General features: G+C 39.4%; 1 protein-coding gene across 3 annotated transcripts in view; it reads left to right on the forward strand.

Annotated features, from left to right (window-relative positions):
* The window catches only part of vegfc (vascular endothelial growth factor c), a 46,988-nt gene that overhangs the window by 27,733 nt on the left and 1,544 nt on the right, over nucleotides 1-17,711 (forward strand). The window contains exons 4-6 of one of the 3 annotated variants that reach the window (XM_026302404.1): nucleotides 2,939-3,078; nucleotides 8,677-8,819; nucleotides 15,573-15,897. In XM_026302404.1, coding sequence (XP_026158189.1) covers nucleotides 2,939-3,078; nucleotides 8,677-8,819; nucleotides 15,573-15,897 — 608 coding nt within the window. Of the gene's footprint in view, nucleotides 1-2,938; nucleotides 3,079-8,676; nucleotides 8,820-13,723; nucleotides 13,788-14,432; nucleotides 15,080-15,572; nucleotides 15,898-17,711 lie in introns of those variants that run through there. The other 2 variants (XM_026302405.1, XM_026302406.1) reach the window with 2 other exon arrangements.

The following is a 17,711-nucleotide window of genomic DNA, read 5'->3' on the forward strand; positions in this document are numbered from 1 at the left end:
TCATTTTGTATACCCATTTATTCCTTTAACCAGGGTCACAGGGATCTCATGGAGGGGGACACCCTGGACAGGTCACCAGTCCATCACATGGCCACATATAGACACACATAGACAAACAACCACACACACACTCACACTCACTCCTATGGGCAATTTAGAGTCACCAATTAACCCTGGACTGTGGGAGGAAATCGGAGTAAACCCACGCAAGCACGGGGAGAACATGCAAACTCCACATAGAGGTGTGAACACAGAGGTTGTGAACCCCCGGCCTTCTTGCTGTGAGGCAACAGTGCCAACCACTCATCCACCATGCTGCCCTAGTTTTATTTGTATACACTTATTATAATAACAAAACGCTGTGCTTTTGTAAAATAAAGAAAGCAGACCAAACCACAATCTCAGAAAATACTTGCCTCATAAAAATAAGAAATATATGGCAAGAAAGCTTGAAATGTCTTCTTTTAAATGAAACAATTCAAGTCGAAAACGAATTATCTCTTTTTATTTAATCTGTATGAACGTAAGGAGAGGTACGTTTTCTCCTGTCTCACCTCATTATAGCTAATGTGATCCCGCCTCGCACTGAGCGAACTGTTCATATGGAAATAATCTGAGGTGGGCCAGGTAATTATGTACATGCCCCCAAGAAATGGCATAAAACATCAAATGATGTTTGAATGATGGCACGCTACGTGGGTGAAAAAGCACTTTGTATGTTCCAGACAGCGACGAAGAGTTTACTTTGTCCTCAGAGGAAAAACACGACTCACATGACGAACGTTTGCATCTGCATTCTATTGCACTATTTCCCACTCAGCCACATTCCTGACTGAAAGGCTCATTATGTGGGTCTTGGTCTTCTCAGGTGAATCACATGATTATTCATGATCAGACACACCTTCCTGCATATGTCAGTTCTAAACAAAAACTGTCTTAGAAAATTTTAATCAGTGTATTTTCTTCTGTGAATTAGTGAACAAGATGACTTTCACATCATTTTGAAGCAAACACTTTTGGCTACAAGATGCAGTTCTCCAAAGTCTTGTGAACCAATGTTCTGTTTGTGTTTTATAGCCTTATTGCAGTGACTTAAAAATTGTAGTTTTTCACTAACCATGCATAAACGCTGTTTTCTCAAAAACACAATCATGTATAAACTTGCTGCTCACATATTATTGTAGCCCAGTTTGTGCTGATTACAGTGTTATCAGACTTTAGCCATTAATATGTTTAAAAGCAACTGAAAAAAGCTCAAATGTCAGGGCATGTCAAAACCTGTCCAGGGCCCCAAAACACCCTTAGACCGCAGAGGGTTAATGATTCAGATCATAAAGCAAATTTCAATATGCAGTTTTGAAATTATGATTTCATTTATTAAGGGAAAACATCTGTCCAAACCTGCTTGGCATTATGGGAAAATGTAATTGCCCAATCTAATCTCATAACTAGTTGTGCCAGCCTTGGTAGCAAGTATTTGCAATAACTGGCAAGTCTTTCACAACGCTCTGGAGGAATTTTGGCCCACTTTTTGCAGAACTATGCAAATTCAGCCACATTGGAGGGTTTTCGAGCTTGAACAGTCTGTTTAATGTCATGCCACAGCATCTCAATCAAATTTAAGTCCAGACTTTGAGTAGGCCACTCCAAAACCTTAATTTTGTGTTTTTTGAGCCATTCAGAGGTAGACTTGTTGGTGTGCTACAGACCATTGTCAAGTGCAAGTGCACTTGAGCTTGAGGTCACGAGCTGATGGCTGGACATTGTCCTACAGGATTTTCTGGTAGAGTACTTAATTGATGGTTTCATCAGTCATGTTAAATCGTCTAGGTCCTGAAGCTGCAAAGCAGCCCTAGACCATCATACTACCACCACCAGGTTTGACTGCTGTTATGATGTTCTTTTTATGAAATGCTGTGTTGGGTTTATGCCAGATGTAATGGGACACACACTCTTCAAAAAGTTCAACTTTTGTCTCATCAGTCCACTCACTCATGGATACCATTATGCCCAGTCTGTTTCTTATTGTTGAATCATAAATACTGCCCGTAACTGAGGCAAGTGATGCCTACAGTTCTTTAAATGTTGTTCTGGGCTCTTTTATGAGCTCCTCAGTGAGTCGTCATTGTGCTCTTGGAGTAATTGTGGTAGGCCAGCCACTCCTGGGAAGGTTTGTCACTGTTCCAAGTTTTCTCCATTTGTGGATAATGGCTCTTAGAATGGCTTGGAAAGCCTTTCCAGACTGATGCGTGTCAATTATTTAGTTTTTCATCTGTTCTTAAATTTAGATTGATAGATTGTGGCATGAAATGCTGCTTTTTGAGATCTTTTAGTGTGCTTCATTTTGTCAGACAGGTTCAATTACGTGATTTTATGATTCAACAGATCTGGCAGTAATCAGGTCTGGGTGTGGCAAGTGAAATTTAACTAAGCTTTCCAAATCACATTCATGATTTAGGGGCCGGAAATTACTTTTTCACAGCACTGTATATAGCAATTTTCTACACTCAAGTGTTTTACACTATTTGTCCATTCACCCATTCATTCACACAGTCCTGGTCATCTGGTGCCACAGTTATTCACATGCTCATAGACGGATGGAACTACCACAACGGGAGCAAGTTAGGATTTAATGTAGACCATGGACACTTTGATGCATAAACTAGAGAAGCCAGGAATCGAACCACAGACTCTTTTATTAGTGGATGGCCTGCTCTACCTTCTGAGCCAAGGCCAACAGGTGTCCATCTATTTAAAACCCAAACAGCTATATTGTATTGCAAAAACAGATTTTGGGCAGAAACAAATGACATACAGTATTTTTATTTTATGATCAAAACATACATTGTGTCATGTTTTGACCAAGGATGCACATTTGCACCTTGTCTTGATTAATCTTGCCTTTCTCTGACTCTTTATTCTTTTACTGTTTCTGCAGCTGTTTGAGATCACTGTGCCAATCACCCAAGGCACCAAGCCAGTAACCATTAGTATGGCCAACCACACCCAGTGCAGTTGTCTGTCCAAACTGGACATCTACAAGCAAGTTCACAGCATCATCAGAAGAGCCCTTCCTGAGTAAGCACTCATCCTCATGGCATCACAAAACCTAGACAGTTCTATCAGTTTTACAGTATTCAGATATTCTGGGTCCTTTCTTCCTGTGTGTGCGTGTGTGTGTGTGTGTGTGTGCTTGCATGCGTGTGTGTGTGTGTGTATTTTAGAAAAGGAACTGTCTTCCTTTTCCAACAAAGTTGTTGTTTTTATAGCAACACACACACACACACACACACACACACACACACACACACACACTAGTCAGACCACAACAGGGTCTATTGTTATGGCGGTTACTTACTGTGCTGTGGGTGTACAGGGGTGTTACTTTAGGAAACACTTTTCTCTTGATTAACTTCCCAGTTACATTAAAAATGTATTTGTTTCTACATACCTACATGAAGCATGCTGTGCTTTATGACCTTTCCAATACACAGTGACAGTCAGGAACCCTACATGGAAGTGGTTCATGGTCCATTTTTTTCAGTAAATTTGAAGTCGATTTAAGGATGTGTTTGGTGACAGACAGTTCAAGTGAGTTATAACTCTGAGAAAAATTATGAGTCTGACTGAACTGAAAGTATCATTGCATCCCCTTCAACTCTCACATACTCCCTGGGGAGGCTTTTGGCTTTGTCCTGCTGAATTTGTATATCTATTACAGAACAGATCCTTTCTTTTTCCATTGTTAAATGCAGAATTACACAGGGAAAATGTTGATGGGCCAACTCTGAAGTACACAACACAGTGAAAGGATAATGATTTTAAGTTTGGAATGAATGTGACGGTGTTAGTGTCCAGTCTGCTAAGATACTGTACTGGTGAATTCATATGTGAATGCACCATAGTCAAATATTGGAAAAAAACCTAGCAGCAACAGGCTTTTCCTGACCACTAAAGAAAAGCAAGTCTGAAGATCCTAAATTCCCCACCCAGTGGCGTAACTTTGCTTTGAAAAGTGCTGGGGACAAAGACAGGTGGTGGTCACTAGAACATAATATCAAAATGATCAAGACTGAAGCATTCAATAGTGGCGTAAAATAATCTGTGACAGAATATGAAGTGCTGTTATTGTTTCACTGAACGTGTGAGACTGTATACGTTTTAGAGCTTATGTTCTGGACGGCGCAAAATAAGTTTGTTGCATGTATGGATTAGATTATGAAGAATGATGAAGATCATGCTTTTCCTTTAATGCATCCTTTTAATTACTTTTTAAAAAAGTGGTGGGGACTAGAGCATGTGACGTCACGTGCACCGGTGGCAATAAACGCGGTTGTCATGGCGACCGTCACAGCTCTAGTCTGAATGTCTAGAAATAATATTATTTTATTTTTGCCAGCATTCAGTACTAATTCGAATGGAATAAGCTGAGACTGTACAATATTAAATACAAAGTGAAGTTTATGAAAGACCTGTGAGCAAGGGTGTACAGCTATCAATCTGTATCCACACCTATATTAATTATATAAAGAGATAATAAAAAGGGGCCACCTACAGAGTCAAAAGGTACTGCATTAACAACAAGAAGCCAGTTTGAACTGAGCACATTAACCTTTACACAATGAGTTTGTAATGAGAAATAATTACAAAACCAGCCTTCTTGGTCAGACAGCACTAAATTAAGCAACATTCGCTTTAAGATTGCATGTTTCACAATAGCAAAAGCTTTTTACAAGTTAATAAAAGCCAGTAAGTTAAATTACAGAACTTCACAATGCATATTTAATTCCCTCATGCCCAATGTTAATTCTGTCTTTAACAGCAATACAAACATCACAAGCTTTCAAATAATACATAAAAATGAAACACATAGTGACTTTAAATAGTTATGTACTTAGTATATATGCACTATACACCGCTTGCAATCCTGGAGCTGTATATTGCTGATGTGCAGTTACTGGCCCCACCAACCTTCAGTGTCTATTTGTCGTTTATTGTTGCTGTTCTTTTCTCTCTCCTCTATCCACTCACCCCAACTGGTCGAGGCAGATGGCCACCCAAACTGAGCCTGGTTCTGCTGGAGGTTTTTTCTTCTGTTAAAGGGAGTTTTTCCTCTCCACTGTCGCCAAGTGCTTGGTCATAAGGGATTTGTTGGGTTTCTGTTGGTTTGTTTGTTTGGTTTTTTTTTTGTAAAGTGCCTTGAGATGATTGTATCGTGGTTTGGGACTATAAAAATAAATTGAAATTGAATTGAAAAAAAATGAACTATACTACTTGACTGAACCTGGATTTCTAAGGTGGATTTTGAAATTGACGTATGACATAATTGAATATTTCTGAACACTGTTTTAATAAATTACCTCCAATATATCTTTGGCATTTTTCTTTAATTATCAGTTCACATACTGTATATGCCAGTGCTGATATATCTGTACTATGCTGTTGTTGGACAGTGTGTGTGAAAAAAATATCTTCAGGCAGACACAATGTACCGAAACCTATAAAAGCAGGCGTCACGTTATGGTGCAGATGAAATGCAAGTTGTGTCTGTGTGTATGGTGTTGAACATAGTGTGTCAGCATGGCTGGAATGGAAAGTGCATTTTAAAGATTTCCACACCTACAAATCATCCAACATATAAGAAAGCATGCAAACATAAGCATGAAGAACACGTATGTTTCACATTAGGGGAAGTGAGAAAACACTCTAGACTCACACCAGCCTTTTCTCGCAACTGTCTCTTTTCTTTCACTTTCCTCCTTTCCCTCTTAGTCTCCCATCAGTATGTATGTCTGTTTATATGACCGTGCCACTGCAGCTCTAATTAAAACCACACTGTCTCTTTTCATCGCCAGACTCTTTCACAACTTCAAACAATTTGTCTGTCTGCAAACACACCAGCTGCTGCCTGTCTCTGTCATAGTCCCTAAATCTTTTATATAATTGACTTTGTGTGTGTATGTGTGTGCATGCGTGTACAGTATTTTCAGAGGAAGTATATTTTTCTTGGCATTTTGTAGAAATCCAAACAAGGTATTTGGTTTCCAGAGCAATCCAGCATCAGGCTGGAGTTTGTTTTCAGTAAAATGGATAATCACAATGTTTTTTAAAATATTTGTAAAGTTGATATTAATTAACAACAACATTTAGTGACTTTGGAGATAGTGGCTTATAAAGACTTCTGGGTTATATGTAGATTGTTCTTCTTCATCAACAGATATCACCAGTCTGTGGCTGTATGAAAATTGTTTAGATGGGGAGGGGGGTGGCTGCACACATCATCCTTTATTTTGGTAAGTTCAGATTTTAGGTTTGTTGGCATTATCAGATGAAACTACAGTATCAGACAAAGATACAACCTTTATTTTAGTAAAGAGTGAATTTATGTCTTCAATCTTTATCCTTTGCTTTTCGATCAAGGTCCAAGATCTTAATTATACATTGATCTGGCAAAAATATCATTTTTTTCATTTTTTATTATTCTTTTTATACATGTGAAACCAAACTGATATTGTAAGTGTTACGTGGACTTGTCTTCTAACAGCTCTGTACTCAAAATTAAAGTGGCTGTATTTTCACTTTGTTATGTTTGGGGGCCGTGTTTCAGGCTTTTTCTAAGTCAATGGGAGATTCCAATGAAAATATTAATAATGTAGAGGAAAATACCGCTTGTTTATAAAACCAAGTTGCTTGTTTATAAAACTGAATAAATCATTCAGCCCCCCTCCTGACCCCATGGAAAACCTGCTATTGTACGTAACCATTTCTTATTCCAAAAGAATGACATGAAGGAGTTCAGATTCCAGACATTCAGGTATATTTTTTGTTTTTAATTTGGAATCCCATCTCGTTAGACATAATCCCCTGATACTTCCTCCTCCCTCTTGGCCACTTGATTGAAGCTGACCCAAGAAATCCTCCTTTGATAAGCTGTTAATTTGTTGACAATTTGCTTATCATGGGCAGTGAGCTAAGAGTGAATGAATTGCCCTTTCACATGCATATGCATCTGAGGAATTTCATTTCTTGAACCAATTAAGTACCCTTTTCTGTCCCAGCCATGGGATTTTTTTTGTTTTTGTTTTGGATGATCATGTCAAATGAATATTTTAGATGACATTTGACTGGATTGGTCCACATCATGTAAAGGAAAATGTGATTCTTCAGAAAAGACCACCTTATTCCATTGCTCCATGGTCTATTTCTGACTCTTATTCCCATGTAGGTGCATTTTGCAGTGCACAAGGGTCAGGGCACTCTAACCACCTATAGCCCCCCATATGCAACAAGCTGCAATGCACTGTGCATTCTGCCACAGTCTGTCAGTGGCAGTGTTACATTTTCCAGCAGTTTGTGCTACAGTAGCTTCTCTGTGGGATCAGACCAGGTGAGCTAACCTTCACTCCCCGTACACATTTATGAGTACAAGGCGCCCAAGACTGTAGGTTGCCAGTTCACCAGTTTCCCTCTTTGGACCACCATTTTGGAGCTGCTGTGAACCAGTCCTCTAGCTACTACAATTTGACCTTGTCAGAGTTGTGCATATTCTTATGGTTGCCCATTTTTCTGCTTCCAACACATCAATTTCAAGACCTGCCTGCTCACTTGCTGTCTAATATATTCTACCGCTTTTGCTATAGCTATAGCGCCAAATCACAATACAATCATCTCAAGGCACTTGACAAAAAACAAAAAAACCTTATAAGCAAGCACTTGGTGACAGTGGAGAGGAAAAACTCCCTTTAACAGAAGAAACCTCCAGCAGAACCAGGCTCAGTTTGGGCGGCCATCTGGGGTGAGTGGATAGAGGAGAGAGAAAAGAACAGCAACAATAAACAACAAATAGACACTGCAGGGTACAGTGGTACTGTTTCCTCTCAGTAGCCTGATAAAGGCCTAAGTGACTCTACCATCTGCACAGCAGTTTTAAAGGTGTGACACTGTACTATAGGTCCCCACTGAGGAAATATTTATCAGACTTTTCCATGTCAGTGAGTTAACTGTGGGCCACCACTTGAGCTTGTTCAGTTGAACTCAGAGATGAACTGATTAGATTTAAGTGGTCAAAGGTCAAGGTCACAATGACCTCACGTTCAGCCAATTCTTGTAAATGTGATATGTAAGGAATGCTATGAGGGCATCTCGTAGTCAGTGGTGTCTTACAGTCTAATACGTGAAGTGCACAGTAACTTGGCTGGTTGGCCAAGGCATACAACCACATTGTGGTAATTCTAGTTTATTCTATATTACATATACATTATATTTATATACATCTTCCCTAATTGGCACCATTAAACATATGCTAAACCATCAGTGGTTCCATCTTTCAATGTACTGTACCCATGGGTTCCCAATTATCACTGGATTACTTTGATATTGAAGGAAACTTAAAAATTCTCAGGCATATTGTAGAGTTATAAGAAGGATCTTTTTTCTGTGATTTTTGAGCAGCTAAATAAAGGTTAGATACAGTGCTGTGGTGATGCTGGTTAGACATATCACAACAAAAACTTTTGCCTCACCGCAGCTTTGACCCCTGCAATATCTAATAATCTAGTCTGACTGATACATCATTTTCCATTGCATACAGTCAGAAAACCACCTGCTTGTTAGGAGTAACTAGCAACAACATCTCATGTGCCTATCACAATTTTTTTTTCTTTCTGTCTGTTGCAGGTGCCCAACAGCCAACAGAACGTGTCCTTCTGGTCAGCCTTGGAGTAACAGTCTGTGTCGGTGTATCAGCATGGCCACCAATGGGCACCACAACTCTCCTCTGCCACCACTGTCCCCTCCAATGCTCTCCCAACAGCATCTTGGTGAGTGTTTGTGCATTTGCACATGTACACATAAAGAGGTTTATCGTCATATTTTCTGTAGAGGAAGTTGTGTTTGCTTTTTTCCCCCAGAATTAATTTCAATAAAGGAAAGAAGATGAAAAAAGCTGCTGATATGAATACATAGGGAAATTATCCACCACTGCCAAGACTGTAGTATTAAGCAAATGAAATGTGAGAACTATTGGAAGCTGTGTGTGGCTGTGTAAATATGTTTTTATTTAATGTGAAACCTGAATAGATGTATTTCCTGAGGGACAGAGTAAAACAGCACTTGGTATGAAAACAATATGATGGCATGAGCTGCTTTTTGCATAGCACAGGCTTTATTCCTTGAACCCAACTTTTTGGATCACTGCACTATAACTAGTGGCAGTTCATATTGTATGTTGTTGTTGCATAGTGATGTGTCCCCAAGGGCTGTTGTGAACCACACTGAAACAAACACAAACTGTTAGTACAGCCATCTTTCTTAATGTTGGTGTTTGTGACAGAAGAATGTTCAAGTGTTCACTGGGAGTATTTATGGCTGTGATGTGTATGTTTGTGAGCTTCTTTCTGTGTGTGCTTGGCTAAGATAACACTCTTTGGATTAAGTGTAAACAAATGACAAATAGAAGAATGCGGGGAACCTAGAGTGACAAATTCCACTAAGGCTTATATACAAGTTGTTGCAGTGTGTATGAAACAGCCAAAACAGTTTTAGTGATAAACTCTATTTTCAACACTAAATTCTAACACATAGCCCTGAGTGTGTGACTGAAATAATGATTGTTTGATGAATTATTCAGTGCAGTCATGATCACCAGACAAAGCTGATTCCCAATATTTTGATGGCCATTTGGTGTAAGTCTGCACCATGCACAAAAGTCATTTCAAAATCTAATGACCAGACTATACATTCATGTTCACTATCAGATAAAACCTTATATTAGACAGAGCAGATTTCTAGTAACTTTAATAACATACCCCACTAAGGGCCTGATTTACTAAGATTTACTAAGATCCCAAATAACAAGTACTAAATTGCGTGTGCACACTAGTAGATTGTGTGTTTAGTTGGTGAGCATCTTGGGGGTGATCAATTAAAATTACTTGAGCAAATGACAACACGTGCCAACCTTGAGCAGACTGCCCTATTTACAGTGGGTACGGAAAGTATTCAGACCCCTTTAAACTTTTCACTCTTTGTGTCATTGCAGCCATTTGCCAAAATCAAAAAAGTTCATTTTATTTCTCATTAATGTACACTCAGCACCCCATCTTGACAGAAAAAAACAGAAATGTAGAAATTTTTGCAAATTTATTAAAAAAGAAACACTGAAATATCACATCGTCATAAGTATTCAGACCCTTTGCAGTGACACTCATATTTAACTCACATGCTGTCCATTTCTTCTGATCCTCCTTGAGATGGTTCTGCTCCTTCATTGGAGTCCAGCTGTGTTTAATTAAACTGATTGGACTTGATTAGGAAAGGCACACACCTGTCTACATAAGACCTTACAGCTCACAGTGCATGTCAGAGCAAATGAGAATCATGAGGTCGAAGGAACTGCCCAAGGAGCTCAGAGACAGAATTGTGGCAAGGCACAGATCTGGCCAAGGTTACGAAAGAATTTCTGCAGCACTCAAGGTTCCTAAGAGCACAGTGGCCTCCATAATCCTCAAAGGGAAAAAGTTTGGGACGACCAGAACTCTTCCTGGACCTGGCCGTCCAGCCAAACTGAGCAATCGTGGGAGAAGAGCCTTGGTGAGAGAGGTAAAGAAGAACCCAAAGATCACTGTGGCTGAGCTCCAGAGATGCAGTAGGGAGATGGGAGAAAGTTCCACAAAGTCAACTATCACTGCAGGCACTCCACCAGTCGGGGCTTTATGGCAGAGTGGCCCGTCGGAAGCCTCTCCTCAGTGCAAGACACATGAAAGCCTGCATAGAGTTTGCCAAAAAACACATGAAGGACTCCCAGACTATGAGAAATAAGATTCTCTGGTCTGATGAGACCAAGATTGAACTTTTTGGCGTTAATTCTAAGCGGTATGTGTGGAGAAAACCAGGCACTGCTCATCACCTGCCCAATACAATCCCTACAGTGAAACATGGTGGTGGGAGCATCATGTTGTGGGGGTGTTTTTCAACTGCAGGGACAGGACGACTGGTTGCAATTGAAGGAAAGATGAATGTGGCCAAGTACAGAGATATCCTGGAAGAAAACCTCTTCCAGAGTGCTCAGGACCTCAGACTGGGCCGAAGGTTCACCTTTCAACAGGACAATGACCCTAAGCACACAGCTAAAATAACAAAGGAGTGGCTTCGGAACAACTCTGTGACCGTTCTTGACTGACCCAGCCAGAGCCCTGACCTAAACCCTATTGAGCATCTCTGGAGAGACCTGAAAATGGCTGTCCACCAACGTTCACCATCCAACCTGACAGAATTGGAGAGGATCTGCAAGGAAGAATGGCGGAGGATCCCCAAATCCAGGTGTGAAAAACTTGTTGCATCATTCCCAAGAAGACTCATGGCTGTACTAGCTCAAAAGGGTGCTTCTACTCAATACTGAGCACAGGGTCTGAATACTTATGACCATGTGATATTTCAGTTTTTCTTTTTTAATAAATTTGCAAAAATTTCTACATTTCTGTTTTTTTCTGTCAAGATGGGGTGCTGAGTGTACATTAATGAGAAATAAAATGAACTTTTTTGATTTTGGCAAATGGCTGCAATGACACAAAGAGTGAAAAATTTGAAGGGGTCTGAATACTTTCCGTACCCACTGTAAATGAGTTTTTTGCATGTTTTAACGTTTTCCACCATGGAGAGTTTGGAGTGCAATAGGAAAAGTAAGTTTGAACCTTTTGAATTATAGGTGTTAATGGAAGAGTCAAATAAACATATTGGCACATTACAGCACAAAAATTAAATAAATAAATTATACAGTTTCTCAAAAAAACACTATATGGGATGATATCTGCTCAAGCGTTAATGCCACTGAGAAAACAACAGATGAAATCAAGAAAAGATAGCAAGATTTAAAGAAAAGAACAAAAGAAAAATTGGCTTGTAACAAAGCATCGGCAAACAAAACGGGAGGGAGGGCGTGGGAGGAAATGCCCTTAAGCAGCATTGAGCAGCGGGTGCAGATTGCTCTGACTGATAGGTAGACAGGAATACCTGGGTACATCTCCTTGTAAGGAACTGCAGAACAAGTTGCACCTTCAAAAAGCTAAACGTTTTTTTTGACTGAAAATATTTATTAAGAATCAAAAATAAATATGCCATCAGTGGCAAACATGAACACAGTTGTCAAACAACAAAACATTTTATTTTATGTGCAGTATGTTCTTCAGATGTTCTGCCTCTGCCATTTCTACATCGCCTCCAAACCTTTAGTAAATCAGGCCTTGACATTTTTATTAAGCATTTTCAGCCTTTTTAAAAATCAGAAAACATACTAGTCCATAATTATCTACTTGGCCAAAGGATTATGTCATACTGTAATTGCAGGAATCAAGAAATTGTAATGTGATGGCTAAGTAGCTATATATTTAGATTTGGTCAAGATAAACTTGTACTGTCACTTTAAATATTCCACCTGTTGCTCCAGCTGAAGGTTAATGTATCTGTCCATATATATGCCCCAACCTCTACAGCCTTTACTTCCAGTTTTATCCGGCGATGTTGAATAGCATATTTCCCTCAATCCATCCATTATCTATACCCGCTTATTACTATTTAAGGTCATGTGGATCTGCTGGAGTCTATCCCAGCTCTCTTTGGGTGAAAGGTAGGGGCACAGTCTCAGGGCCACATACAGTCACACACTCACACACTCACACTCACTCCTATGGGCAATTTAGAGTCACCAATCAACCTGACATACAGGTTTTTGGACTATGGGAGGGAACCAGAGTACCTGGAGAAAACCCATGCAAACACAGGGAGAACATGCAAACTCCACAAAGAATGACCTCCTGCCAGGTTTCGAACCAGGAACCTTCTTGCTATGAGGCAACAGTGCTAACCACTATTCCACTGTGCTGCCCTTTCCCTCAATCATGGGAATTAATTACAGAAATATTGTAAGTTCTATGTTGCTATGCATTGTAACAAGGACTGTTATCGTAATGTGTGTTATTTGATTCACCTGTGGACTCGCTGCCCTAATTTGCCGCATTATAATTGTAAGGAGCAGCAGGTTCGCATGATAGAGAGACTACAAAATCACCCCATTAAACAAGGGATATAAAACAGAAGTCCAGAAAGTCGATCTGACAAACCAGGGCATTCAGCCAGCAGAACAAACCCTAACATTAGAAAACACATTTAATTCTTTGTGGCAGGTCACTCTAAAATGTGTGTTGATATTTATGAAAAGGCTAGAAGTATTATTGACATCCAGAGTGAGGAGGATGAAATGGTATTTGAATGAGGAGTAAAGGGGTAAAGATGAAGATGATCATATAGGTCATATTAAATACACAGAACTCTATAGAACATAAAGCCAAGTTCAGCCAGACATAAACACAAATTACACACAGGAAGAGAGACATATGTTTTTTATATTGAGAACTGCAATTGGTTTGAGCCTTCCTCAAGGCAGTTTTTCATTTAAACTAAAATCAAAAAGTCTGCTAAACTGCCGTCTTTGTGTTCATTTTACACAGCTGCTGGGATCCCAATACTAGAGGCATGACTTGTATTATGATGTGAAAAACAGATCGTCATCAAAAAAATAGATAATAAATATCCTCCTCCATCTATCTCCAACTTCCTCAGTCCACCTTACTCTGGTCTATATATAGTATGGTCTATATAAGAGATGGGGTGGGCTTGACTTTGCAAAAAATATTGACACACCCATACTGGTACTTTATTGCTTATACAGAATGGTGAGGCAGAACACTGCCGCAGAGGGAGAGAGGCTCAGGCACCATTCACACAGATACAAGGACATTACTCATACAAGGGGATCGATAGACAAGAGGTGAGACTGTGGAAAAATCAGATCAATAAACATCTGGAATGAGTCCCCTGTAAAATAAAGAGATGTCTCAGCAAAGCTGTTTCTGCACAGAACAAAAAAAAAAACTGCACAGTACTCTATGGCTTTTAACTGCAGCACATGTGTTTATTTGGTTATAACTGTAAATATTTTTCCCCAGTGGAGACACTAATGTCAGGGTTTTGGTGTTTTTATTCTGATGGAGTCCAGTTGATGTGTGTCAATGTTTTTAAAGATATAGCCACATAGTTACTATAGGGAATACATTTTGTCAGGGGTGTGGGGTGGAATCTGATTTACAATGGTTTCTTAATCATATATCACAAGCACTTGCTTTGCTTTTTTCAAAGGTTATTACAAATACAAATTCAGACAAAGATTTGTGGAACCTTTAAAAAAATCGGTAAAAAAATGACAAGAAAATCACCTTGACACAAATTAAGAACTATTCCCTGGCCTTATATTCTATATTCTAGGCAGAAGTCATTTGGGATAAAGTAAACTCACATTTGTTTTTCAGTTTCCACTGAAATAACACTTTCTTCAAAAGTGACTAGTGTTTGAATGTCTGTTTATGTGTGTGTGATTACAGAGCACCGACCTCTGACGGTGACTGTCACAGTGAATCAAAACCAAGATTGTCAACTAACCCACATCACATCAGCACTCTGTGTGCCTGCATAATTCCAGCCTGTTTATGTTTCTTTTGAACAAAGTTGTATAAAATATGACATGCCATTCAAGTCTTGCAACAATCCACAAACCGCATCATAGTCATATTCAACATTTCCTGGTAATAAATGTGGTTATAAATATAAGGGTTTAATTTGTTAAACCAGACTCCACTTTCAGTAGTCCCAGTGCTTGTTGGGAATGGTACATCACACCAAATGTGATGGGGTGTTGTACAGTAAATTATTAACATTAATGCATTAAGACATGTCATCCGTAGACACACAAACCCTCTCGCACACAGAAATAGTGTGTGTTTTTAACAGTCCGAACATCCATTTGTCAGACCTTCCATTGCTCTTTCTTGACCTCCCCTTGTGTTTTTCAGCTCGAAGATGAATTGCCAGTATTAAAAGAGAACCATCTGTGTTGTCTCTCCGGTAGTTCGGAACATTGGTCGTCCATTTCAGCAGTGTCTCAATTTCATAGTTTATTAGTGTGGTCGAATAGCTGTTACATACATAGTCTTTAAACCGTATGCTAATATTTACTAATATTTACAACAATACGTCCTACATATTAAAAGACTCATACAATTCCAACTAATATATTTTTAGTTAGTACTGAATACAGTATATTTATACAGCATGATTATAGAGTGCACTGATTGCAAAACACTGTCACATTTCTTAAAAATGTCAAGTTATGAATTTTGTGTTATCACTAACACTTTGGTTACGTATCAGAAAAGTCATTCAACATGTGTTTGAATTACAACAGTTTCTTGAAGGGATGTTAGCTTATTATATATATATATATATAGGAAATTTATACTGCCATATGTTTTTTCTTTTCTGACATAATGTGTAAGTAATCAGCGTTATGCCTATTTGGTGATATTTCATTTGTTGATGGGAACCCAATGAGGACCTATGTAAATGAGAGATTTCAGTTTTTGATTTTTAATAAACTGAATTTACAACAAAAATAACGTGCAAAAGGTGAAGGGGTCTGAATACTTTCAAAGCCACTGTATGTCTCTCTCAATCCATCTCTACAGACATATACTCAGCAGATCTGTGCGGCCCAGATAAGGAACTGGATGTGGAATCATGTCAGTGTGTGTGCCGGCTTAGGGATCAAGCTCAAGAATGTGGCCCTAACCAACATCTCGACCACAACACCTGTCAGTGTGCTTGCAACCTGCTGCCTACTCCCTCCTGCCCGCTCAACCATGTCTTCAACAAGGAGACCTGTCAGTGCACATGTATTAAGACATGTCCAAGGCACCAGCCATTGAATAAAACAAAGTGCTCCTGTGAATGTAATGAGTCACCCAATAAGTGTTTCCTAAAAGGACGGCGGTTCCATCAAGCTACCTGCAGGTAAGATATTTCAGTGGATTCAGTACTATATGATGTATGCTGACTGAATGATACTTTTATGGTGAGAGCTCACTGAGTATATTGTTTTTGAGGGTAAATGTCTACTGAAGAAAGAAAAATGTTTCACTCTAAACAGTAAGAGAATCTCAAATATGGATGGATCGATGTATGGATAATATGGCACAAGAAGACCTATGTCTTTATGCTCTACAATTTACTACCTCACAAACAAATCCATTATAACATTACTATGCTGTGGCTACAAGTGCAGTAACAAATCTAAACCTGCTCGGTTTCTAAAATATGCTTTTTTCCTGTGTAGTCAACCATCCATCCATTTATTTTCTAGCACAACTTCTAATGAAAGAATAACTGGCAAAAGACAGGTCGAGTCTTCAGTATTGTATTTCTGTGATCATACTGTCACTGGACTGACACATAGAGACAGACAACTATTCATATTCACATTCCCACCTACGAGCAATTTGGAGTCACCAGTCAACCTAACCTGCATGTGCTTGGACTGTGGGAAGAAGCTGGAGTACCTGGAGAAAACCAACACAAACATGGGGCGAACAAGCAAACTCCACACATAATCTGGCTGACAGTGCTGACCACCATGTTTTCCCCAGTTAGTTTAATGAACAAATGAATCATTATGGTGAGGAGCTAAGTTTTTTGTTGTGTTAGATGGTTACATCACCCTTACACACACACACACACACACACGCACGCACGCACACACGCGCGCGCGCGCGCGCACACACACACACACACACTGTGTGTACTGTAGTAGGAGCTGTGTGTAGCTGGAGGACGGCACTGGTGCAGCAGTGGTAGGTGGATATTGTAGTGAACCCAGCATGTAATACAAGACCTCAGTGTATGCTAATGACTTATCCTAGCTGTCACTTAACCATTTCCTCTCCCTGCGCAGGAGGAAACATACACATGTACACACACATCCATCCATCCCTTCCAGTCTTGACCCTTTGTGACCCTGTTTAAGAGTGATTTATGAGTGCACAGAGCAGTAGGAACCTAGTGTCTGGTATGTGACACTTGTGTTAGTCTGTGTGTTTGAAAGAGACCATGTGTCTATTTGAACTCTTCTGTGTATTTCGTCATGGGTTCATAGGTCTCTTTAAGAAACCATGTCTAATTATTCTGTCAACCACAATGTGACAGCTTCGTGCTGCAGGAAAAACAGTGGCAATTACACGCTGGTCCCAGAATATTTGTTGTGTTAATGAAATGCATAGCTGTGTAAGAAGGATTTGCTGCTCCAGTACCTCATTTATTGTTTGGAATTCCATGGATCCATTTCTTGAGTATTCATTTAAAGACTGGTTGTGAGCTTTTGAGCTGTTACTAATGTTTTTGGACTTATGTGTTATGGGTTTATAATACTGAATTACATGGTTATTTGAAAATGTCCATGTCTAAGTCATCACAGTTACTTGAATAAACTTCATTCTCATTACGTTAAAAAAACGTAAGAAACAAGATTTAGTCAACACAGTCTCAGGATGCCAGAAGAGATATTTGCATCAGAAGGGAAAATATAAAGAATTAGTTCAGATTTTACGTCTTGTCCTGGTGAAAGATCTGTCTGTTCAGACATGGGCTGTAAATCACATAGTAGTTCTTAAGGTTGTAGTTTTTACTGTTATGAAATCTAAACCGATGTTCTAACCTTTAACCCTTAGAACCCACAAGAAAGAAGTTACTGTTTGTCTTTGTGAAGCAGCAGAGGTTCTCGATCGTTTGTAGCGAAAACCTGCAGGCTCCTTGGAAATAGAAGACATGCATAG

This window comes from Mastacembelus armatus, chromosome 1 (genome assembly GCF_900324485.2).
Source record: "Mastacembelus armatus chromosome 1, fMasArm1.2, whole genome shotgun sequence".
Classification (NCBI taxonomy): Eukaryota; Metazoa; Chordata; class Actinopteri; order Synbranchiformes; family Mastacembelidae; genus Mastacembelus; species Mastacembelus armatus.